The following is a 24,861-nucleotide window of genomic DNA, read 5'->3' as shown; positions in this document are numbered from 1 at the left end:
AGTGTCTACAAAACAATAAATGCAATAAATCTGCATGAACAGCTGACAGTAAATATTAAATTATATCTAAAAATTAATTATCAATAATAACCATTTTTATAAACTAAGGTTAGAAGTTGGCTTCAGTAGCTAGCTTAATCATAATGTTGGAAATTGTGATAGTTTGTAAAAATGTGTTTCAAAGCAATTGTAGGCAATCTTTAAAATTCAGATTGATTATAAATATGATTCTTGTTTGGACATTTGAGGGAGTATTTCACTCCAGCAATGGTGCAGAACAGTGCTGGCTGTGATATACGGCTTGTGCTATTTAATGGATAAAATTACATATCCAGTGCTACGGGTAACAGGCAGCTGATCTGATCCCGGTGTCACTACCCAAGAGCAATTTCTAAACTGAACCTATCTTGTGATCAGTGAAAATGTTTGCTTCAAATCTGAACATTTCAGAATCCAGTCCATAGATAGATAGATTCTCTTTTCAGAGACATAGTTCTGATTCTTAGCCTGTATGTCGTTTCCCTTTGAGCATGTCCTTTCCAGTTCACCTGAAGGCTGAATATAAGCCTGATTTTTGCTGAACTAACCCTCTGTTTTCAATATTTTCTCTTTCCATTTTTTTTGACAAATGATCTGTTCATTCAGTATATTCATTTAATCTCTTTTTCTTCCAGGATGATTGAGATTCCTTAACATCAACAAAACCAACAAATGGCAGCAATTCTGGAAATTATTGAACAGGATAAGAGGTCACAAATCAAGCTATTTTTCATTCGACTTTTGATTTTGAAATTTGGAGCAAAGCTTTACTGACAATAAAACCAAAACAAATTAAACTTCAATAACCATGATGTCTTGTTAAGCATTACAACATTAACTAGAGGATTGCAGAGGATAATTCTGATATATCTACAAATGCCTTCATTTTCTTCACTATCCTTGAAGTAATGTTATTTGGACCAATATTGCGTTGTGATTCCCTTAGTGCCATGGCTGATTTGGAGCACCAGTGGGTGTCAAACAAGGTACTTTCTTCAAGTTGGATGATTGGACCTCCACATTGTGTTCGGACCATTTGGTGAAGGAATAATCCAAAGCCAGTCTTTACTTGGATTAGATTACTGAGTGAAACATTCCAGCTAAATGTCCTCTGACTCTAATCCAGTATCTGCAATTGTTTGCTTGATGTGCTCAAATAACCATCCAGCATGTCGTCCATCTGTATAGTTATCCTTGATTCATACAATGAATACAGAGCAACGATCAAAATGGTTGGAGGTTCAACAATTGTTGATCCCCCTAAAGGTCATTACATTCATAGTCTCTGCAGTAATCCTGATTCTCATTTTGTCATTGTCTCCCTGAGCATCTCAATTTATTTCTCACTGACAAATTCAAATATGTTCTTAAATGCTTCCTGTAAACCTACTCTGAATGGTCAGACCTTAATTGACCTCTTACACTGTTTTATTCTTCCTTTTCCTTTGGCCTCAAAACTATTTTACTATGAAGTCTAAGTTATCGACAAAATGTTAGTAATATCACATTGTAAGTTTGCTCGCTGAGCTGGTGGATTTGTTTGCAGGCCTTTCGTCACCATGCTAGGTACTATCATCAGTGAACCTCCAGTGAAGCATTGGTGTTCTGTCCCGCTTGCTATTTATCTGTCTCTGTTTGTTGTGGTAGGTGATATCATTCCCAGTTCTGTTTCGGAGAGGTTGGTAAATGGGGTCCAAATCTATATACTTGTTAATGGGCTTCCATTCCAGTTTGAATGCCAGGCTTCTAGAAATTCCCATGCGTGCCTTTGTTTAGCCTGTCTCAGATGGATGTATTGTCCCAGTCAACTCATCCACAACTGAGCTACAAAACTCCTCCAAAGTCTCAAACCGAAATACATTATGAACTGATTGCAGGATTGACAAGGTTCAGTGACAGGTATATCAATGCGCTGTATGATAGTGATATGATTTGACATTCTGCTTACAATTGACCCGCCCGTCTGTTCATGATGTTCGAAGGAGCGAACCAAGGGTTACATCTGTGTATTTCTAGTACTTGAAGTATGAGAAGGGACTTATGCCTTCTTTGGAGAGTAGAGACAGGACTATAAAATACACTTCTTAGGAAAACAAAATGTTGAAACTAACCTGATGTTGTGTGACCTTTGACTTTAAGTCATCATCATCAGTTATAGTCCAACAAGCTTATTTGGAATCACATGCTTTTGGAATGCTGCTGCTTTGTCAGGTAAAGTCACCTGTTGGACTATAACCTGGTGTCAGTGTGACTTCTGACTTTGTCCAATCCAGTTCAACACAAGCACCTCCACACAATGAATCAATTTTTATTGACTGGTCAAATTGTGTGCCAGTTGGGATTCCTTTTAAGCACCTGCATTTGAAACCTGCCACAGATGACTAATTCTGACTGTGTGTGCTGTTTAATTCCAGCGTATTATCACTGTATAAACTGTGGTCAGTGATTACCAGAGGGATTGAAGTGTGCAGCTAAGATTATTGACCAATGTAATAAAATATTTTCTCCCGGCTTCATTACTGAGATCTATTGCCAAATTCCAGGTCCAGCTTAGCACAACTTGCTGACAATTAAAACTTTGTGAATATCACAAGAGGTGTAAACAGAATACAGGTAGTTTGGGAGAAACTTTTCCTATTGGCATAAACAATAAATGACAAAAGAAGCAACAAATGTAATCATGCAAAGTAGTTCGGCTCTGGAATGCATTGCCCGAATAGTAAGAATAAACTATCTCAAGAGGGGACAAAAAGGTGTGGGGCCTTGGAGAAACGGAATCAATCTTGCAGCTTGGACACAATAGGAAGCACTGTTACCATTCAATAATTCTCTTTACTTTTACTACTAAAGGCAACAGAAATTCTGTTGATAAAGTTTACACTAGTTTTAAATGGATTTCTGTAAAGCTTAAATTTGACCAGGTCAGGAACGAAAGGATTGATACCAAAAGCTTTTGACAATGTTTAATCAATCCTCTGCTATGGTTTGTATCTGTGTAAATTTTCCATATCTGCTTTTCAAATAAAACATATCAATTTTGTGCTAAAGTTGTGTAACTGTATTAATTGATGCCTTGACTCATTTTCTGATGAACGTGAAATTTTCCATCTGTTATCAATCAGAAGTGGAAAATTGAGGTGATCGCCTGACATGATTGCATCATAGTTGAGAATAATTATTTTTAGTGATTTCAAATGAGCAACATATAAGTTACTGAAAATATCTCGAGTGCATTTTTGTATACTGCTGCTAATAAAGCTAGTGTTTCAACTTTTACTCTTTTAATGTTTAGGGAAATACTGCTAATTTGATTAAAGAAAACTTCATAATTTTTTTCTTAAATGAGAGATATTGAGTACCGTTTCTGGAAATTCCTGAATCTCTGTTGCAGCTGCACTTCTAATGATGCTTCAGAAAATTGACCCGGAATCCATGTGTCTTTTGGTGCTTTATGGGAGTTGCAAGTAATGGAAGAGCTGTTACTGACGGGATGCTGTAATGGTTGCAGTGAGTTGGATCTCACTTGATGCACAGCACATTATTGAGACTTCATTATACATGTACTATTGCATAAGACCAAATGTCAGAATCTCTTAATGAAAATTAATCTCAACAACTTGCCTTATTCTTAAGAAACAGTTTCTTTTTGCAGTGTCAAGCTTTACTACTTTAGATTAGCCTTTTCAAAGAGATTTGTGGCAAAGAATCTGCACTGGAAAGTTTGAATAGGGACTATGTTTTCTAACAATCACTCTTTGCTTAGGAAGCTTGCTTCCCTCATTACCAGATTCCAAGTAACTGTTTCACATAGGTCAGCCAGAGACAAGGTAAACTTCACTTCAGCAGGATGGATGTTGAATTACATTCGATGCTACTGCTAGTGAACAGATACAATTCCTGGTAATGCTGGAGATGCTGTGCTTGTAAAGGTTGTGAATACCAATGTTACTGAGGCTGGGTCTCAGATTAGATCAATAAACAGTCTTTGATTAGTCATGAGATACCCAGTATCTTCTGGATTCCACGAGAAGATCCTGGAACAAATTGTGTCGTTCTGGAAAGCAGATGCAGTGCATTGAGACAAAACCTGTGAAAAATCAAGTTTAATGGACTAGCCACTGTCCATGTGACTAGAAATTATCTCCCTGCACCTTCAGTTCCAAAGCTAACATTCCAGGGAGATTAAAGAAAACAATCTATGAACTGTACCATCAGAAAAGTAGAGAGGACTCTAAACAAGTTATTGAGGAGTTGGGGTGGCATGGTGACTCTGGTTAGCACTGCTGCCTCAGTGTAAGGAAGCTGGGTTCAATTCAGTTTTAAGCAACGGTCTGTATGGAGTCTGCCCATTCTCCTGTCTGTGTGGGTTTCCTCCAGGTGCTCTGTTTCCTCCCACAGTTCAAGGATTTACTTATTAGATGAATTGGCTGTGCTAAACTTCCCTGTAATGTCCAGAGATGTGCAGGTTAGGTGGATAGCCATGGTAAATATGGGCTTATGGGGATAAGATGGAAACTGGAGCTGGGTGGGATGCTGTTTGAAGGGTTGTTTCAAACTTGATGAATTGAATGGCCTTTTTCCTCATGGTAGGGAAATGATGAGGAAATAGTGCACCAGTGTGTCACCTGAAGAATACTATAAATGGCAGAACCTTAGCCCTGTAACCCTTAAGCTACAGCCAGATCTGGGCATGAAGGTTCAAAGTGGCACATAGGGGGCCAAGGTGATTATGAGGGCTTCTGGGAAGCTTGCCTTCATCAGCCAGGGCATGTAATACATGGCTTGGCAAACCACATGTTGTGATGCAGGTAAACCCTCCTGCTTAATTTAAACCAGCAACAGAGATTACTGCATGGGATAAATCTTATGAAACTCCGAGAGACCAAGAACTAGTTCAAGTAAAAAGTAACAACTTTATTTCTTAAAGTATAATAGAGAATAATTAATAACAACTATTTACAACTCCTTCCTATAACCTATCTTTTGCATTCCCTTCTATAATACTAGTCCGATAAAACCCCTGATTAAGATTTATCAAAATTCAACTTTTCAAAAACCAGCCAGCTGTTGAATCTTTGCTTCCTTGGTCTTCTTTTCTTCTTCGGGATATCTGATTTACAGGTCACTGATCGATAAAAGGTACCTTGAAGAGAGCTATTCTTTGGGCCGTCTGCAAATGCTGGTGGCTTGGCAGTTCTCCTCCCAACTGTTCGGTTTTCCCTGGTCTTATTCCCCCCCCCCCCCCCCAAAGGCATCGGATTGTGTCATTGGCTTTTACGATTGTCAATACAGAGGAACCTCGACTATCCGAATATCAATTATCCGAATATCAGATTATCCAAAAGGGATCTCAAGGTCCCGATAGAAACATTACGCCAAAGAGCTGTTTCAACCTTGATCACGTGATTAAAAATGAACCCAGGCACCACCTCCAAATGACTGACCTCCTGCCCTCGCTCTCTCCCCCCACACTTTCCCTAGAGTTCTACACAGGAGAATACCCTAAACACCCTTCCCCTGATAATCTCTCCAACACTGTTCTGTACAGAGCAGAGGTGAAATCTATCAAAATACTGGGGGAGACTTAGCCCACAATGGCAGCAGCAGTCTTACTGTTAGTGTACGTCTGGCTGCCCCGGGGGGAGCAGGTCGGATGGGCAGGGGTGTGGATAGGCGTCAGAAGGTGGGTGGGGATGGATGGGAGGGCAGGGTTGGGAATCTGGTGTTGGGGCTGGCGGGGGGGGTGGATGGTGGGTGGGGGATTGGTGGCGGTGCAGGGTTGGGGTTGGCAGGCAGGCAGTGGGGTGGGGTCTCACGTGCAATGTGCTTCTGTCTCGTCTCCTGAACGGGGAGCAGACTTCACTGAAAACTCCTAGCCCCAGAGGAAATCAATTAACCAAATAATCAATTATCTGAACGAAATAGTGCCCGCCCATCTCATTTGGATCATCGAGGTTCCTCTGTATACTAAATTCAAACTTAATTGGAGTTTGGTATTTTTTGCTACATAATTTACACTGATTGGCTTAATTTGAATCTGTTGTTTTGTCATTTCCTGGCAGCCAGCTACCCTAGCTACTGAACCACATGTTACAAGTTCAGAAGACTTGATGCTGTCAAGAAGTTCTACTAGCTCTCTTAACTCTCACAGATACATTACACCCACATCTTCATAACACCCCCCCCTTAAGAAAAAATGAACCATCATAATGAAAAGATGGCTTCATTTTTCTTCTTTTTTTTTAAAAACACTTTACCCTAACATACAGATTATTTTAATAGAAGGCCACCTTAACGTCTTCCTATATACACGTACATTTAAAATAACATAACATTAAATAAATACAAATCTCATCTAAACTTTATCAGTTAAATCCACGATGACGCATCTGTGATTACATTCTTATGACCAGCAACATGTATGACTTTTACATTAAAAGTCTGTAACATAAGACTCCAACGAAATAGTCTCATATTCATATCTTCAAAGCATTCCAAGAATGTAAGCGGATTATGATCCGTGTACACAACAGTCTCCGACACATTTTAATGTGTGTGTCACGAACAATGTTGTAAGGCCAGTACCAAACTCACGAGTTCTTTTTTGATTGTGGAGTATTTCCTCTGGTGGATGTTGATCTTCTTCAAAAAGTAACCACCTGGCAGTTCAAGCCCATTCTCATCTTTTGGTAGGAATATAGCTAGTGACATAAGAGTTGGAGCTTCGATGGTGATTTTAAAAGTTTTGAAAAGTTTGGTGTAGCTAAAACTGGTTTGGAGGTTAATATTGATTTCAAATGGTTGAATGTCTCCTGGCAATGTTCTGTCCACTGAAACTTTGTGGTGTTCTTCAGCAAATTGGTTATCGGTGCCACTACACCGCTGAAGTTTGGAACAAACTTCCGATAAAATCCACTGAGTCCAGAATCGAAGCACCTCTTTCTTCGAGGTTGGTCATGGAAATTCCTCATTGGCCTTCGTCTTTGTGTTCTGTAGGGTCAACCTTCCATGACCGATGTTATGTCCTAAGAATGTTATCCCTGCTTTCACGAATTCAGTTTTATTTAAGTTTATCACCAGTTTTGCTTCTCGTAGTCGTTCAAAGAGCTTTGCCAACAGTACCATGTGATCTCTCCAGGACCTGCTAAAGATCACAACATCATTCATGCGCAGTCTGTTAATCCAGCCACAATTCTGTTCATGAGTCTTTGGAATGGGGCAGGTGCGTTCTTCATTCCAAAGAGCATCGCTTTAAACTGATATAGGCCATTTGGCTGTCTCTGATAAAGGTACCTACCAGTAACCACGCATTAAGTCCAATTTGCTGAGGTAACTAGCTTGACTGACTTTCTCAATACAGTCCTCCAATTTAGGAATTATATAGAAGTCCAATTTTATAATGCGTTGACCTTCCGACAATCCACGCAGAATCGTTGAGTCCGGTCCAGTTTGGGAACTAAGACGATCAATGAACTCCACTCGTTCTGGTTTGGTTCAACAATGTCCTCGTTGAGCATGGCCTCCACCTCCACCTGGACCTGCCTGGCTTTGAAAGGATTAAGCCGATAGGGATGTTGCTTTATTGGAGCAGTATTCCCTACATCTGCTTCATGTACAATAACATTAGTCCTCCCCATCTGATTTTACATATGTCCTTATACTGCTATAACAAATCTTTCAACTGCATTCTATGCTCTTGAGACAGAGAGCTTACTAAGCTATCCCACTCCTCATATGGAGATAATGGGATATCCATTCTTCATTTTTTCATCTATTTTGAGGCACATCAAAATCCACATCATCTGGATTTGATTCTTCACTCTGCAGTAACTAACACCTGTTTTTCTGGTTCTTTCTCTCTAGTATAATACAGTTTCAAAATGTTCACATGACGTACCTGATACCTTTTTTTTGATCTGGCATCTTGACTAGATGGTTCACTTGATTCAACTTTTTTTTCCAATTTGATAGGGACCACTAAACCTTGTTTTGAAAGGATCTCCTACTAATGGTAACAGTACTAACACATCATCCCCTCAGGAAAATGTCCGAATCTCAGAACTTTTATCTGCCACCTGCTTCATTCTATACTGTGCCCTCTTTAGATACTGTTTAGCTAACTCACCTACTCAATTTAGTCTCTCCCTTACCTCCGATATATAATCTAAACGTGAAATCTCTGACTTTGAATCTGTCAATTTTTCTTTAATTTCAAAGGGCCTCTCGCTTCATGACCAAATATTAACTCGAAGGGAGTGAACTGAGTAGATTCGTTTAGGGCATCTCTAATGGCAAACTACATGAATGGGATTCCTTTATCCCAATCATTTGGGTAATCCTGACACTATGCTCTCAACATGGTCTTCAAGGTCTGATACCACACTTCTGAAATCACTGGCACTGTAATTTTCGGTGTCCCACTCCTGTCCATCCTCTTGGGCTTCTTTTTTATCCTGTGGTAAATTCTTACCAGTGCTCTCTACTCTTAGTTCCATACCATAGGATCCCCCTTTCTCCCAACTTTTATCCCTCACAGGATGAAATTCTGGCCAGGAGCTTGTCCTATGCACCAACATTTGCTCATCTGCTAATTCTGCTGCCCTTCTTACTTCCTGAACTTTTTATTCCTCCACATGAATTCTTACCATCTCTGGAAGTTCATTTTTAAACTCTCTTAGAGCCGCAAATGTCCTATCTATTTTTAAAGCACACACCCATCGATCAAAATGACTTTTTAATTCTTTCGAATTCAACACAAGTCTAACGTGGTTCCTTCTTTGTGTTTCTGAACCGCTGTCTATAGGCTTCTGATACCAATTCATAAGCACTTAAAATAGCCTGTTTAGCCTCTTCATAATCTCTTTATACCTCATCTGACAGCATGGCAAATACCTCACTAGCTCTGCTGACCAGTTGAGTCTGAACTAGCATTACCCATAAATCCTTGGACTACTCTGTCTGCCTAGCCAAATTTTCAAATGAAATTTCTCATCAAAGTGTGGCAGTTTTTACATATTTGTTTATATCACTACCTTCTCTTTTAATCTCCATCCTTAAAAGTCACACAACACCAGGTTATAGTCAAAACAGATTTATTTGGAAACCTAGCTCTCGGTGCGCTGCTTCTTCATCAAGTGGTTGTGGAGTATAAGATCGTAAGACGCAGAATTTATAGCCAATGTTTACAGTGTTAAGTAACTGAAATTATATATTGAAAAAGACCTGGATTGTGAGACTACACTCTCCATCCTGTTAACTTGACTTTGCTTACTAAGTTGCAATTTCTCAAGTTCAAATTCTCTCTGTCTTTGCTCAGCTAAGAACTTTCTCTCTCTTTCCCTTTCTCTCTCCCCCTTTGTTTATCTTCTAACTCCATTTTCCTCAATTGTAATTTAAGTTTTGCTACGTCTACAGCACTTGTCTGTTTCTCTGATACACCTAAGTGTTTTGAGAAACTCCCTTACAATTTCAGCTTTACTTTTGTCCTTGGTTAAGCCCAAATCTAACTTATTTGTTAATTCTAAAAGTATGACTTTTTTCTTTCCTTCTAAACTTTCTTGGCAAATTTGATAATCATCTTCGTACCCCCAAATCTATTCAAACCAGTTCCAATCCCGACAACGAGCCCACAAACTGTTATAACACATGGTAAACCCTCCTGCTTAATTTAAACCAGCAACACAGAAAAGATTTATCCCATGCAGTAATCTGCAAAAATTCGAGAGGCCAAGAACTAGTTGAAGTATAAAGTAACAAATTTATTTCTTAAAATATAACAGAATAATTAACTAACAACTATTTACAACTCCTTCCTCTAACCTATCTTTCACTTTCCCTTCTATAATACTAGTCCAATAAAACCCCTGATTAAGATTCACCAAAATTCAACTTTTCAAGAACCAGCCAGATGTCGAATTTTCTTCTTAGGGATTTCTGCTTCACTGATCAATAAAGGCACCCTGAAGAGAGCTATTCTCTGGCAGTCTGCAGATGCTGGTGGCTTTACGGTTCTCCTGCCAACTGTTCAATTTTCTCCAGTCTTATACCCCCAAAGCATCAGATTGTGTCATTGGCTTTTAAGATTGTCAATATAGTAAATTCAAATTTGATTGGAGTTTGGTTTTGTTGAGGTATAATTTAAAATTGTTTGGCCTGATTCAAATCTGTTTTGTCATTTCCTGGCAACCAGCTACCCGAGCTACTGAAGTACATGTAACATTATATCTTGTTCAGAACCCTTGCTGACTGGTAGTTCTGCTAGCTTTTAACTCTTTTAAAGGTATAGTACACCTACATCTTCATAAGACATGTTATAGCTATATAAAAAGGGTAAAAAAACGAGGTCTGCAGATGCTGAGGATCACAGCTGAAAATGTGTTGCTGGTTAAAGCACAGCAGGTTAGGCAGCATCCAAGGAATAAGAAATTCGACGTTTCGGGCATAAGCCCTTCATCAGGAATCTTTTTGAGGAGAGTGTGCCAAGCAGGCTAAGATAAAAGGTAGGGAGGAGGGACTTGGGGGAGGGGCGATGGAGATGTGATAGGTGGAAGGAGGTCAAGGTGAGGGTGATAGGCTGGAGTGGGGTGAGGCGGAGAGGTCAGGAAGAAGATTGCAGGTTAGGAGGGCGGTGCTGAGTTGAGGGAACCGACTGAGACAAGGTGGGCGGTGGGGGGGGGGAATGAGGAAACTGGAGAAATCTGAGTTCATTCCTTGTGGTTGGAGGGTTCCCAGGCGGAAGATGAGGCGCTCCTCCTCCAGCCGTAGTGTTGTTATGTTCTGCCAGTGGAGGAGTCCAAGGACCTGCATGTCCTCGGTGGAGTGGGAGGGAGAGTTAAAGTGTTGAGCCACGGGGTGGTTGGGTTGGTTGGTCCGGGCATCCCAGAGGTGTTCTCTGAAGCGTTCCGCAAGTAAGCAGCCCGTCTCCCCAATATAGAGGAGGCCACATCGGGTGCAGCGGATGCAATAGACGATGTGTGTGGAGGTACAGGTGAACTTGTGGCGGATATGGAAGGATCCCTTGGGGCCTTGGAGGGAAGTGAGGGAGGAGGTGTGGGCGCAAGTTTTACATTTCCTGCGGTTGCAGGGGAAGGTGCCGGGAGTGGAGGTTGGGTTGGTGGGGGGTGTGGACCTGACGAGGGAGTCACGAAGGGAGTGGTCTTTGCGGAACGCTGATAGGGGAGGGGAGGGAAATATATCCCTGGTGGTGGGGTCGGTTTGGAGGTGCCGAAAATGACGGCGGATGATACGTTGTATACGGAGGTTGGTGGGGTGGTAGGTGAGAACCAGTGGGGTTCTGTCTTGCTGGCGGTTGGAGGAGCGGGGCTCAAGGGCGGAGGAGCGGGAAGTGGAGGAGATGCAGTGGAGGGCATCGTCGATCACGTCTGGGGGGAATCTGCGGTCCTTGAAGGAGGCCATCTGGGCTGTACGGTATTGGAACTGGTCCTCCTGGGAGCAGATGCGGTGGAGACGAAGGAATTGGGAATATGGGATGGCGTTTTTACAGGGGGCAGGGTGGGAGGAGGTGTAGTCCAGGTAGCTGTGGGAGTCAGTCAGTTTATAGTAGATGTCTGTGTTGAGTCGGTCGCCCGAGACAGAAATGGAAAGGAAGGGGAGGGAGGAGTCTGAGACAGTCCAGGTGAATTTCAGGTCGGGATGGAAGGTGTTAGTAAAGTTGATGAACTGTTCAACCTCCTCGTGGGAGCACGAGGCAGCGCCGATACAATCATCGATGTAGCGGAGGAAAAGGTGGGGGGTGGTGCCAGTGTAGTTGCGGAAGATGGACTGTTCCACATATCCTACGAAGAGACAGGCATAGCTGGGGCCCATGCGGGTGCCCATGGCAACTCCTTTAGTTTGGAGGAAGTGGGAGGATTGAAAAGAGAAGTTATTCAGGGTGAGGACCAGTTCAGTCAGTCGAAGGAGGGGGTCAGTGGAAGGGTACTGGTTGGTGCAGCGGGAAAGGAAGAAGCGGAGGGCTTTGAGTCCTTCGTGATGGGGGATGGAGGTGTACAGGGACTGGATGTCCATCGTGAAAATAAGGCGTTGGGGACCGGGGAAGCGAAAATCCTGTAGGAGGTGGAGGGCGTGGGTGGTGTCCCGAACGTAGGTGGAGAGTTCTTGGACTAAAGGGGACAGAACCGTGCCGAGGTATGCGGAGATGAGTTCGGTGGGGTAGGAGCAGGCTGAGACAATAGGTAGGCAGGGGCAGTCAGGTTTGTGGATTTTGGGCAGGAGGTAGAAACGGGCGGTGCGGGGTTGTGGGACTATGAGGTTGGAGGCGGTGGATGGGAGATCCCCTGAGGTGATGAGGTTGTCTTTTTTGAGGAGAGTGTGCAAGGAGGCTAAGATAAATGGTAGGGAGGAGGGACTTGGGGGAGGGGTGATGGAGATGTGATAGGTGGAATTTTTGAGGAGAGTGTGCCAAGCAGGCTAAGATAAAAGGTAGGGAGGAGGGACTTGGGGGAGGGGCATTCCTGATGAAGGGCTTATGCCCGAAACGTCGAATTTCCTATTCCTTGGATGCTGCCTAACCTGCTGTGCTTTAACCAGCAACACATTTTCAGCATAGCTATATAAAACCCTTGTTAGGCCACATTTGGAGTACCATGTGCAGTTTTGGTCACCATACTACCAGAAGGATGTGGAAGCTTTGGAGAGAAGTCTCACTGGGATGTTACCTCGGCTCAGGGCATTGGCTATGAGGAAAGATTAAAAATGATTAGAATTGTCTTCACTGGAAAGATAGTAGCCGAGAGGAGACCGGCTAGAGATCCACAGAATAATGAGAGGCATAGATAGGATGGATAGTCAGAGGTTTTTTTTCCCCAGTATTGAAATTTCAATTACAAGAGGTCAGAGGTTTAAGGTGAGAGGGGGAAAGTTGAAGGTAAATATGTGGTGGAAGTTTATCTCATAGAGAGTGGTAGGAGACTGTAATGCACTGCCAGAAGAGGTATTGGAAGCAGGCACTTGTCAACATTTAAGAGACATCTGGATGGTTACATGAATAGGGAGGGAATGGAGGAATATGGACCACATAAAGTCAGGTTTGTTTTTCAGTTTAGCTAGGGCATGATGATCAGCACAGGCTTAGAGGACCAAAAGTCCTGCTTCTGTGTTGTATTTCTCTTTTGTTCCTACATTCTATTCCTCCTATACTCACATATTCATTTATAAATGACAAAAAACAGTAGACCCAGCATGATATTTTTTGGATAGAGATAAGAGATAGAAAGTTTAACGGGTCATTTGTGGGGGAGTAGTTTATAGGCCCCCTAAGAATCCACCAGTCAACATCCTAGAGGTTGCCACTGACCAGAAATTGAACGGAGCTAGTCATTTAAACACTGTGGCTACAAGAGCAAGTCAGAAGTGCAGACTGCTGCAGTAAGTAACTCACCTGACTCCCCAAAGCCTGTCCACCATTTACAGGTCAGGAGTGTGATGGAATAATCTCCACTTCTTGAATGGGTGCAGCTCCAAGAACACCCAACAAGCTTGACACCATCCAGGACAAAGCAGCCCACTCTATTGGCACCACATCCACTCCTTCCACCATCAACACTCAATAGCAGCACTGTGTACCATCAACAAGACGCACTGCAGTAATTCACCAACGATGCTCAAACAGCACCTTCTTAAACGCACAACCACCTCCATCTCGAAGGACATGGGGACAGCATCCCCTGCTAGTTCCCGCCATGTCACTCACCATCCTGACTTGGAAATGTTTCGCCATTCCCTCAGTGCCGCAATCCTGAACCTCTGCCTAACAAGACAGTGAGGGCCCAGCACTTCAAGGCGCTGCAGTGGGGGACCGGAAGAGGCGTTGCGCCGGGAGGCGGGGGACCGGAAGTGGTGTAGCACCAGTGAATGGCAGAATGATCAAGGCGATTCTGATCTTTAATAATCATGGGAAGCCGCGGCTCAGCCGTTTTTATGAACGCTTCGTGAGTACCCGAGCCTGGGACTTGTCCACCCACTTTGGGCGAATATTTCATTTAAAAACGGTTTTGTGTCAAAGATGTAAAATCCATGACCGTCCCGCTCCAGCTCCTGGTCTTTACCGTCCGCCATGGTCCAGAGAGACTCCTTTCCAAAACCCACCTCCTCACAAGCACCACTTTACACCATTACCCAGCCCGCCGCACTCCTCAGTGTTTATTAACATTTCTCATCCTAAAACTATCGTTAATGTCTCTGTGGCTAGGTTACATCCATTAATAAACATGCGGAAGGGTAGGGGTCTCAACACTGAGCCCTGGGCGACCCCAGTGTGCAATTCCTCCACAATTAAACTTAACCTGTCACCATTGTGTCCTGTTTCCTGACCTTACCTCTTCCATCTCATTTCAATTTTTATGAAGTCAATTTTGTTGTACTTTAGGAAACACTTTTAAATGACTCTTTCAGTTTTTACTTATAAAAATCAACAAAGTCAAATATGATTTTGCCATTCCTTGTCCATTTTCAGTATTTAGGTTTTTTTTCTGTCCGTCACCTTTGTTCCCAATTGCTGTCCTTAAATTGTATGATTATGTTTATTAATTGGAAATCCTAAACTGAATGCTTTCATTCCTACCCGATTGGTGTTGGTGTACTTCTGGCTCTCTATATCTGGGACTCATAATGAAATAATTTGAGAACAAATTCACAATGATTGATGTAATTGTATCCCTAATAATGTGGATCTTGTTCCGAAAGATTGCAGAGTGTATATTCTGTTTATTTCTAGTAGATCTGCATGTGCTTGTCTTTCCATTTTTGCCTGAAGACTACACATGCTGTTCAGTTGTAATGTTGATTGGTGCTGTGCTTGTTTCTTTGAGCACCACCAGTGTCACAGCAACAGCTTCAGTAGTTCTCAAAGTTTATATGTTTGTTTTGAAACTTCAGTCAGAGGACATGCAACAGCAGATCATCCGAGAGACATTCCATCTAGTCTCCAGGAGAGATGAAAATGTCTGCAACTTTTTGGAAGGTGGCAGGTGAGTGGGTTGATTATTGAAGAAACTCCCAAGTGGTGGTTGGGATTTTTACTGCTCAGCTCCTATAGGTGGGGCACCACATGCACACTATGTTACAAATGTTTGGGGCTGTGGTAAACATGGTAGGGGAAGAAGGAGGAGTGGAGTTGGTTCATTTGGGTTTTCAAGATATGAAAAAATTAGTGTTTATGAGATTAGGGCTCTTTTAAGAGTTTGTGTTGAGGATTGATTAATAAAATGAGTAAGAATAAGTGAGTCACTTCCACATTGTTATCTTGATATTTCTAATTGTGATGATCATGAAGCTGAATTAATATAAACAATTTAGTTAACAGTCGTGCAAATTTTGAACAGAACATGTTAATTTAGCTCCCAGACAGTGTTGAATTCACTAATCCTTTTATACTGTAAAATTATCAAATCCTATCTGGAGAGAATCTTGATGATTTGCTAGCAAATTGTATTATAAGAAAGAACAAAGAAAATTTACAGCCCAGGAACAGGCCCTTTGGCCCTCCAACTGAAAATGTGTTGCTGGTTAAAGCACAGCAGGTTAGGCAGCATACACGGAATAGGAAATTCGACGTTTCGGGCATAAGCCCTTCATCAGGAATGAGGAGAGTGTGCCAAGCAGGCTAAGATAAAAGGTAGGGAGGAGGGACTTGGGGGAGGGGCGATGGAGATGTGATAGGTGGAAGGAGGTCAAGGTGAGGGTGATAGGCCGGAGTGGGGTGGGGGCGGAGAGGTCAGGAAGAAGATTGCAGGTTAAGAGGGCGGTGCTGAGTTGAGGGAAACGACTGAGACAAGGTGTGGGGAGGGGAAATGAGGAAACTGGAGAAATCTGAGTTCATTCCTTGTGGTTGGAGGGTTCCCAGGCGGAAGATGAGGCGCTCCTCCTCCCGCCGTCATGTTGTTATGTTCTGCCGGTGGAGGAGTCCAAGGACCTGCATGTCCTCGGTGGAGTGGGAGGGAGAGTTAAAGTGTTGAGCCACGGGGTGGTTGGGTTGGTTGGCTGCACCCGATGTAGCCTCCTCTATATTGGGGAGACAGGCCGCCTACTTGCGGAACGCTTCAGAGAACACCTCTGGGAGACCAACCAATCCAACCACCCTGTGGCTCAACACTTTAACTCTCCCTCCCACTCCACCGAGGACATGCAGGTCCTTGGACTCCTCCACCGGCAGAACATAACAACACGACGGCTGGAGGAGGAGCGCCTCATCTTCCGCCTGGGAGCCCTCCAACCACAAGGAATGAATTCAGATTTCTCCAGTTTCCTCATTTCCCCTCCCCCCACCTTGTCTCAGTTGGTTCCCTCGAACTCAGCACCGCCCTCCTACCTGCAATCTTCTTCCTGACCTCTCCGCCCCCACCCCACTCCGGCCTATCACCCTCACCTTGACCTCCTTCCACCTATCACATCTCCATCGCCCCTCCCCCAAGTCCCTCCTCCCTACCTTTTAACTTAGCCTGCTTGGCACACTCTCCTCATTCCTGATGAAGGGCTTATGCCCGAAACAACGAATTTCCTATTCCGTGGATGCTGCCTAACCTGCTGTGCTTTAACCAGCAACACATTTTCAGCTGTGATCTCCAGCATCTGCAGACCTCATTTTTTACTTTCGGCCCTCCAAGCCTGAGCCGATCAAAATGTAATGTCTAAACCTGTTGGTCAATTCCTAAGCATCTGTATCCCTCTACTCCCCACCTACTCATGCATTTATCCAAACGCATCTTAAATGAATCTACCATGCCTGCCTCTACCCCCTCTGCTGGCAACACATTCCAAACGCCCACTATCCTCTGTGTGAAGTACTTGCCGTGTGTATCCCCCTTAAACTTTTCACCCCTCACCTTGAAAGTGTGACCTCTCGTTATTGAATCCTTCACCCTGGGAAAAAGCTTGTCTCTATCCACCCTGTCTGTACTCTTCATGATTTTGTAAACCTCAATCAGGTCCCCCCATAATCTCCTTTTTTCTAATGAAAATAAACCTAGCCTACTCAACCTTTCTTCGTAGCTAGCACCTTCCATACCAGACAATGTCCTCGTAAACCTTCTCTGTATGCTCTCCAAAGCATCCACATCCTTTTGGTAATGGGGCGACCAGAACTGTACACAGTATTCTAAACGCAGCCGAACCAATGTCTTGTACAATTTTAACGTGACTTGCCAACTCTTATACTCAATACCCTGTCCAATGAAGGCAAGCATACCATATACCTTCTTGACCACTCTATCCACCTGTGCAGCCACCTCCAGGGTACAATGGACCTGCACTCCCAGATCTCTCTGCCCATCAACTTTTCACAAGGCTCTTCTGTTCATTATATAATTCGCTCGAGAATTAGTCTTGCCTAAATGCATCACCTCACAGTTGTCTGGATTGAAAACCATCTGCCACCTTTACGCCCAACTCTCCAGTCTATCTAAATCCTCCTGTATTCTCTGACAGTCCCTTATGCTTTCTGCTACTCCACCAATCTTTGTGTCATCTGCAAACTTGCTGATCATACCAACAGTGCCCTCTTCCAGATCATTTATGTATATTACAAAAAACAGTGGCCCCAACACTGACCCCTGTGGAACATCACTGGTGACCTTTCTCCATTTCGAGAAACTCCCTTGATCTACTACTCTCTGTCTCCTGTTGCTCAACCAGTTCTTTATCCACCTAGCTAGAACACCCTGCACACCATGTGACTTCACTTTCTCAATTAGTCTACCATAGAGAACCTTATCAAATGACTTACTAAAGTCCACGTATATGACATCAACAGCCCTTCCTTCATCTATCAACTTGGTCACTTTCTCGAAGAACTCTATTAAGTTGGTAAGGCATGATCTCCCCGCACAAAACCATGTTGCCTATCACTGATAAGCCCATTATTTTCTAAATATAAATAAATCCTATCCCTCAGTACCTTCTCCAGCCAATTCCCCACCACCGACGTCAGGCTCACTGGTCTGTAGTTACCTGGAATATCCCTACTACATGCAGTCTTTGGTCTCTTTGTTCAGCAATACTCCCTGGGAACTTACATTCAATGTATAACTCCTGCTCTGACTTGCTTTCCCAAAATGCAGCACCTCGCATTTATCTAAATTAAACTCCATCTGCCAGTCCTCAGCGCTTGGGCCATCTGATCAAGATCACATTTTAAACTGAGGTAACCTTCTTCGCTGTCCACTACACCTCCAGTTTTGATGTCATCTGCAAACTTACTAACTGTACCTCTTATGTTCACATCCAAATGATTTATATAAATGATGAAAAGTAGTAGACCCAGTATCAATCCTTTTGGCACTCCACTGGTCACAGGCCTCCAGTCTGAAAAGCAACCCTCCATCACCAACCTCTTCTACCTTCTATCTTTGAGCCAGTTCTGTACCTAAATGGCTAGTTCTCCCTGTATTCCATGAGATCTAACCTTGCTCACCAGTCTCCCATGGGGAACCTTGTTGAATGCCTTACTGAAATCCACCGCTGAAGATCACATCCACCGCTCTGGCCTCATCAGTCCTCTTTGTTACTTCTTCCAAAAACTCAATCAACATTGTGAGACATGATTTCCCACGCATAAACCATGTTGACTATCCCTAATCAGTCCTTGCCTTTCCAAATACATGTACATCCTATCTCTCAGGATTCCCTCCTACAACTTGCCCACCACCGAGGTCAGGCTCACTGGTCTATAGTTCCCTGGCTTGTCCTTACCACCTTTCTTAAACAGTGGCACCACGTTTGCCAGCCTCCAGTCTTCCGGCACCTCACCTGTGACAAATATCTCAGCAAGGGGCCCAACAATCACTTCCCTAGCTTCCCACAGAGTTCTCGGGTACACTGATCAGGTCCTGGCGATTTATCCACCTTTATGCTTTGCAAGACATCCAGCACTTCCTCTTCTGTAATATGGACATTTTTGAAGATGTCACCATCTATTTCCCTGCATTCCATGTCTTCCATGTCCTTTTCCACAGTAAACACTGATGCAAAATACTCATTTAGCATCTGCCCTGTTTCCTGCGGCTCCACACAAAGGCCACCTTGTTGATCTTAGAGGGGCCAAGAGTGTGGTGCTTGAAAAGTACTGCAGGTCAGGATTCACTCAGTCTATCCTGTCTGATATATGCTTCCTTCTTTTTCTTAACCAAACCCTAAATTTCTGTAGTCATCCAGCATTCCCTACACCTTCCAGCCTTTCCTTTCACCCTAACAGGAATACACTGTCTCTGCACTCTTGTTATCTTATTTCTGAAGGCTTCCCCTTTTCCAGGCAATCCTTTATCTGCAAACAGCTGCCCCAATCAGCTTTTGAAAGTTCTTGCCTAGTACCATCAAAATTAGCAGCAATTTAGAACTCCAGTTTAGAACTTCAACTTTTAGCTCTGATCAGTCCTTTTCCATCTCTATTTGGTCACTGGCCCTAAAGTCCTCCCCCAATGACACCTCAATCACTTGCCCTGTCTTATTTTCCTGATGAAGGATTTTTGCCCGAAATGTCGATTCTCCTGCTCCTCGGATGCTGCCTAACCTGCTGTTCTTTTCCAGCACTGCACACTCGACTTATTTCCCAAGATTAGGTCAAGTGTTACATCTTCTCAAGTTGGTACATCCACAGAGTGAATCAGAAAATTTTTTGTACACACTTAACAAATTCCTCTCCATTTAAATCCTTAACACTATGGCAGTCCCAGTCTATGTTTGGAAAGTTAAAATCTCCTACCATAACCATCCATTATTCTTATAGATAACTGAGATTGCCTTACAAATTTGTTTCTCAATTTTCCGCTGGCAATGAGGGGGGTCTATAATACAATCCCAATAAGGTGATCATCCCTTTCTTATTCTTCAATTCCACTCAAATAACTCTCCTGGGTGTATGTCAGGGAATATCCTCCCTCATACAGCTGTGGTGCTATCCCTTATCAAAAACGCCACTCCCCCTCCTCTCTTGCCTCTTTTTCTATCCTTCCTGTAGCATTTATTTCCTGGAACATTAAGCTGCCAGTCCTGCCCATCCCTGAGCCATGTTTCCGTAATTGCTATGATATCCCAGTCCCATGTTCCTAACCATACCCTGAGTTCATCTGTCTTCCCCATTAGGCCCCTTGCATTGAAGTAAATGTAGTTTAATTTATCAGTCCTACCTTGTTCTCTGCTTTGTCCCTGCCTGCCCTGACTGTTTGACTCGCTCCTTTTCCCAACCGCAGCAGTCTCAGATTGATCTCATTCCTCATTATCCCCTGGGTCCTACTCCCCCACCTTACTAGTTTAAATCCTTCTGAACAACTGTAGCAAATCTTTCTGCCTGTATATTAATCCCCTTCCAATTTAGGTGCAATCCGTCCTTCTTGTACAGATCACGTCTACCCCAGAAGAGATTCCAATGATCCAAAAATGTGAACCCTTCTCCCATACACCAGCTCCTTAGCCACACTTTCATTTGCTCTATCCTCCTATTCCTACCCTCACTAGCTCGAAGCACCGGGGGTAATCTAGATATTACTACCCTCGAGGACCTTCTTTTTAAATTCCTGCCTGACTTTCAATCTTTTCCCTTCAGAATCTCATCCCTTTCCCTTCCTGTGCCATTGGTTCCAATGTGTACGATGACCTTCTGCTTGTCCCTGTCCCCATTGAGAACATTCTGCACTCTCTCTGAGACATCCTTGATCCTGCCAGCTGATGGAATATTAATTCAGTGAACAAATCTGCGATATAAAACTAGTTTTGGTAATAGTGACTATCATATTCATTATGTTTATTGTAAAAATGTTTCTGATTCACTAATGTCCTCTAGGGGAGGAAATCTGCCATTCTTACTTAGTCTGCCCTACATGTGACTTAAGATCCACAGCAACATGGTCGATTCTGAAGTGTCCTATGAGATGTGAGTTGAAGGACAACAAATGTTGACCTCACTAGCAGTATTTGTGGAAAAAAAATAAAAAAATTCAGTGGTTAAGTTCAGTTGAATATTATCTTCCTTTTTGTAAGACTTCAATTTAAAGGTATAAAGAAAGACAGGGATAGTTTGATGATTCGTCATGCATATCCCATCACAGAATGGTGTAGCTTGCTTTGTAGTTTAACACATAAATCTCAGTTGTCCACATCTCTTTCATGCAGAAACCCAACAGCCAATTTGAGAACAGACTTGGAGATATTCCAATCAGTTGCATGAGATGCTACTGAATGGGAAACATGTCCCTGTTCACACTGTTATTGGCCAACTCAAGAATCTACCTGCTCCTTTTTGACTGTTCATATTGGTTTTGATTTGTTCCAGTTTGATCGGTGGGTCTGACTACAAGCTGATATATCGACACTATGCTACTCTCTACTTCCTGTTCTGTGTTGACTCGTCTGAGAGTGAATTGGGAATTCTGGATTTGATACAGGTTTGTAAGATGATGCCGTTTTCCTAGTATAACTCAGTCCGATTGGGTTGACAAAAAAATCTCAGCAGGAGAGCCAGATAAATGCTTTCAAAGAAACTACAGAAATGATGCAGTACAGAAGGGAGCCATTTGACTCAGCTTGTCCACGCTGACCCAAAGACACCCAGATGCCCTTTCTAATCATGAGGCAATCGAGTTTTAAAGGTTCATGTGCATTTTATTGATGTTTTTGTAAAGTCTTTTAGATTGACTTCTGTATTTAATCCCAAGGCTGTAACTGTCATGTAAGTATTTGATGGGGATGCTATTGTTGAAGCTTGCCTCTATATCTAACTCCATGTTGTACCTGTTCTAGGAATGTATGATGGGGATAGTGAGGGAGCTTTAGTTTCATTTTAAAACTGTAGGGGGAGCTTTAGTTTCAATTTAATAGAGTAGAGAGAGTTGAGTTTAAAAGAGTAGAAGGGGCTTGACTCTATCTATCCTGTGCAGTACCTGTCCTGGAAATGTTTCATGAGGAGGGTGTAGACGAAGTGTTACTTCGAATCTAACCTGGTGCTGTTTCTGTCATTGGAGAGTTTGTTGGGGAGAGTGTTGTTACAACATTAATTTAGACAGCTGTATCTAATCAGCCTTCCTACCTCTATTTGTAACACAGTAAGATTTAAAACCTTCAAAAGATCCTCAAAATCAACTCGCATGGTTCCTAACCAGACTTTTTGAATAATCAATTCCAGTTTATACCTTAAACAGAAAATTTAGCAATTTATTAATAATGCCATAACTTTTGCAGAGTAAAATTAAACAACAAAGTAATCTAATTGTTCTTGGCTATAAACCTAAAAACTTTTGTTTTCAATCGCAGTCACAGAAAAGACAAATACAGTTATGGGATAAATACAAAGAAAACAACAAAACCGGCAAGATTACTTAAATGGTTTTCATGATTGCTTGTTTGACAGCCACAAATAATGGTTGACTTTCTGAAGCTGTCAATCAGAGTCACCTTTACAGTTCACTGAGATAAAGGCAATAGTATGGGAGTTGAGAGTGTGGTGCTGGAAAGGCACAGTAGGTCAGGCAGCATCTGAGGAGCAAGAGAATTGATGTTTCGGACATAAGTCCTTCATCAAGAATGAGGCTTTTGGGCCAAGGGAGCTGCGAGATAAATGGGAGGGATTTGGGCGGTAGGTAGCTGAGACTGCGATAGCTAATGGAGGTGGAGGAGAAGGTGATAGGTCAGAGAGGAGGGTGGAGTGCATCGATGAGTAAGGTGATGGATAGGTCCGGAGGGCATTGTCGAATTGGAGGCTTGGGACTAGGATAATGTGGGGGGAGGGAAATGAAGAAACTGGTGAAATCCACATTGATCCCGTGTAGTTGCAGGGACCTACAGCGGAATATGAGGTGTGCTTCCTCCAGACGTTGGGTGGTAAGGGTTTGGCGATGGAGGAGGCCCAGGACCTGCATGTCCTTGATGGAGTAGGAGGAGGGAGTGAAGTGTTCAACAACAAGGCGTTAGGGTTGGTTGGTGCGGCTGTCCCAGAATTCCAAGCAGGCGTCCTGTCTCCCCAATGTAGAAGAGACCACATTGGGTATAACAGATACAGTAGATGACGTGTGGAGGTACAGGTAAATTTCTGACAGATATGGAAGGATCCTTCAGGGCCTTGGACGGAGGTGAAGGGGGGTGCTGTGGGCTCAGGTTTTGCACTTCCTGTGGTGGCAGGGGAAGGTGCCAGGAGTGGGGTGTGGGCTGGTGGGAGGGCGTGGATCTGATAAGGGAACTGCAGAGGGAATGGTCTCTCCGGAACACTGATAAGACTGGGGAGGGAGATATACCTCTGGTGGTGGGGTCCATTTGTAGGTGGCAGAAGTGGTGGAGGATGATGCGATATATGTGGAGGTTGGTGGGTGGAAGAAAAGGACTGGGTCTCTTGAGTAAACAAAAGCTTGTTTTGACTGTTTTACTTTAACACAAGCTGTCACTCACAGGTCAAAAGTCATTTTAGCTCGCAGTTCCCAATTCACAGCTCCAAATCAAAATGGATAAAGGAATAAAATTAACAAAAAAGTCAGGGATACCTCTAACAGTGTAGAGGGTATGTTATTCTTATCTAACTTTTTGCTGTTGTAAGAAACCATGTATTTCCCAATTTAGACTATAAACTGAAGTAGAATTTAGACACTGAATTGCTTGGAGTATTTTGCATCTTGTAAAAGACAAGTGATGCACGCTGTTAGCTGTGCAAGAGAATTAAAATAACTTCTTTGAGACTGAACACCTTTAGGAGGTTTTGAGTTAAGGGAAAACTGCATGAAAACAGCCCTCGGATCAGTCGAGCTGCAGATTGCTGCAAATCTATAAATGCTGAGCACCCAGAAACAAAAAACTGAAAACATCCTCCTCCTCTTCCTGGTCTGAGTGAAAAGTGAAAAAAAAGCTGAAGAGGGAATTCAAACTCAACCAGACCTAAATCTGCAGGGTCAACTGTCAAAGTGATGAACAACCATCACTTTATACGTAACACATTATTGACTTTGCTGAAACCAAAAAGGAGTCTTCAGAAACAATTTAACCCAATCTTAAAATCTGAACTTTGTTGCCCTGTATATGTAATTTTTAACCCATAATACATGTCAAAGCATCTGTGTTATGCCTGTTGTAATTCTGTGTTTGTATGTATTTGGAGTTTAAAGGAGTTTAGTTTTAAGTTGTACAGAGTAGATTAGGAAGCCAGTCTTTTCTTTGCCACTTGTTTACATTAAATGTGTTACAATAATTAATTATTTTCTGCTAATAATGAAGCCTGGTGGAATTTTTTTTGTCTTGAATAGCAGACAATCAGGCAAATTGGTCAGTTTGGTGGCCCCATTAGGATCTTAGTCATTTCATGATGGCTTGTGTACCAGTGGGGCACAATTATTGGTGCATTCTTCCCAGCTAACACATGTGCATGCCCTAGGAGTGATGAATCAGATAGTATAGAGGAAATTTTACTCTATAAGATCATAAGACATAGGAGTGAAAGTAAGGCCATTCGGCCCATCGAGTTCACTCCGCCATTCAATCATGGCTGATGGGCATTTCAACTCCACTTACCCGCATTCTCCCCGTAGCCCTTAATTCCTTGTGACATCAAGAACCTATCAACCTCTGCCTTGAAGACATTTAGCGTCCCGAACTCCACTGCACTCTGCGGCAATGAATTCCACAGGCCCACCACTCTCTGGCCGAAGAAATGTCTCCGCATTTCTGTTCTGAATTGACCCCCTCTAATTTTAAGGCTGTGTCCACGGGTCCTAGTCTCCTCGCCTAACGGAAAAAAATTCCTAGCGTCCACCCTTTCTAAGCCATGTATTATCTTGTAAATTTCTATTAAGTCTCTCCTCAATCTTCTAAACTCCAACAAATATATTCCCAGGATCC

At 42.9% G+C, this 24,861-nt stretch overlaps 1 protein-coding gene across 4 annotated transcripts in view; it reads left to right on the top strand.

Annotated features, from left to right (window-relative positions):
- The window catches only part of LOC132834312 (AP-3 complex subunit sigma-2), a 98,483-nt gene that overhangs the window by 15,753 nt on the left and 57,869 nt on the right, over positions 1-24,861 (top strand). For 2 of the 4 annotated variants that reach the window (XM_060853058.1, XM_060853057.1), the window contains exons 1-3: positions 13,882-13,988; positions 14,935-15,026; positions 21,320-21,431. In XM_060853058.1, coding sequence (XP_060709041.1) covers positions 13,920-13,988; positions 14,935-15,026; positions 21,320-21,431 — 273 coding nt within the window. In that variant the 5' untranslated portion in view covers positions 13,882-13,919. Of the gene's footprint in view, positions 1-674; positions 3,087-13,881; positions 13,989-14,934; positions 15,027-21,319; positions 21,432-24,861 lie in introns of those variants that run through there. The other 2 variants (XM_060853060.1, XM_060853059.1) reach the window with 2 other exon arrangements.

Source organism: Hemiscyllium ocellatum, chromosome 39 (assembly GCF_020745735.1).
Source record: "Hemiscyllium ocellatum isolate sHemOce1 chromosome 39, sHemOce1.pat.X.cur, whole genome shotgun sequence".
Lineage (NCBI taxonomy): Eukaryota > Metazoa > Chordata > Chondrichthyes > Orectolobiformes > Hemiscylliidae > Hemiscyllium > Hemiscyllium ocellatum.
Note: the sequence above shows the minus strand (reverse complement) of the source record. Positions and strands in the feature narration are given on the sequence as shown.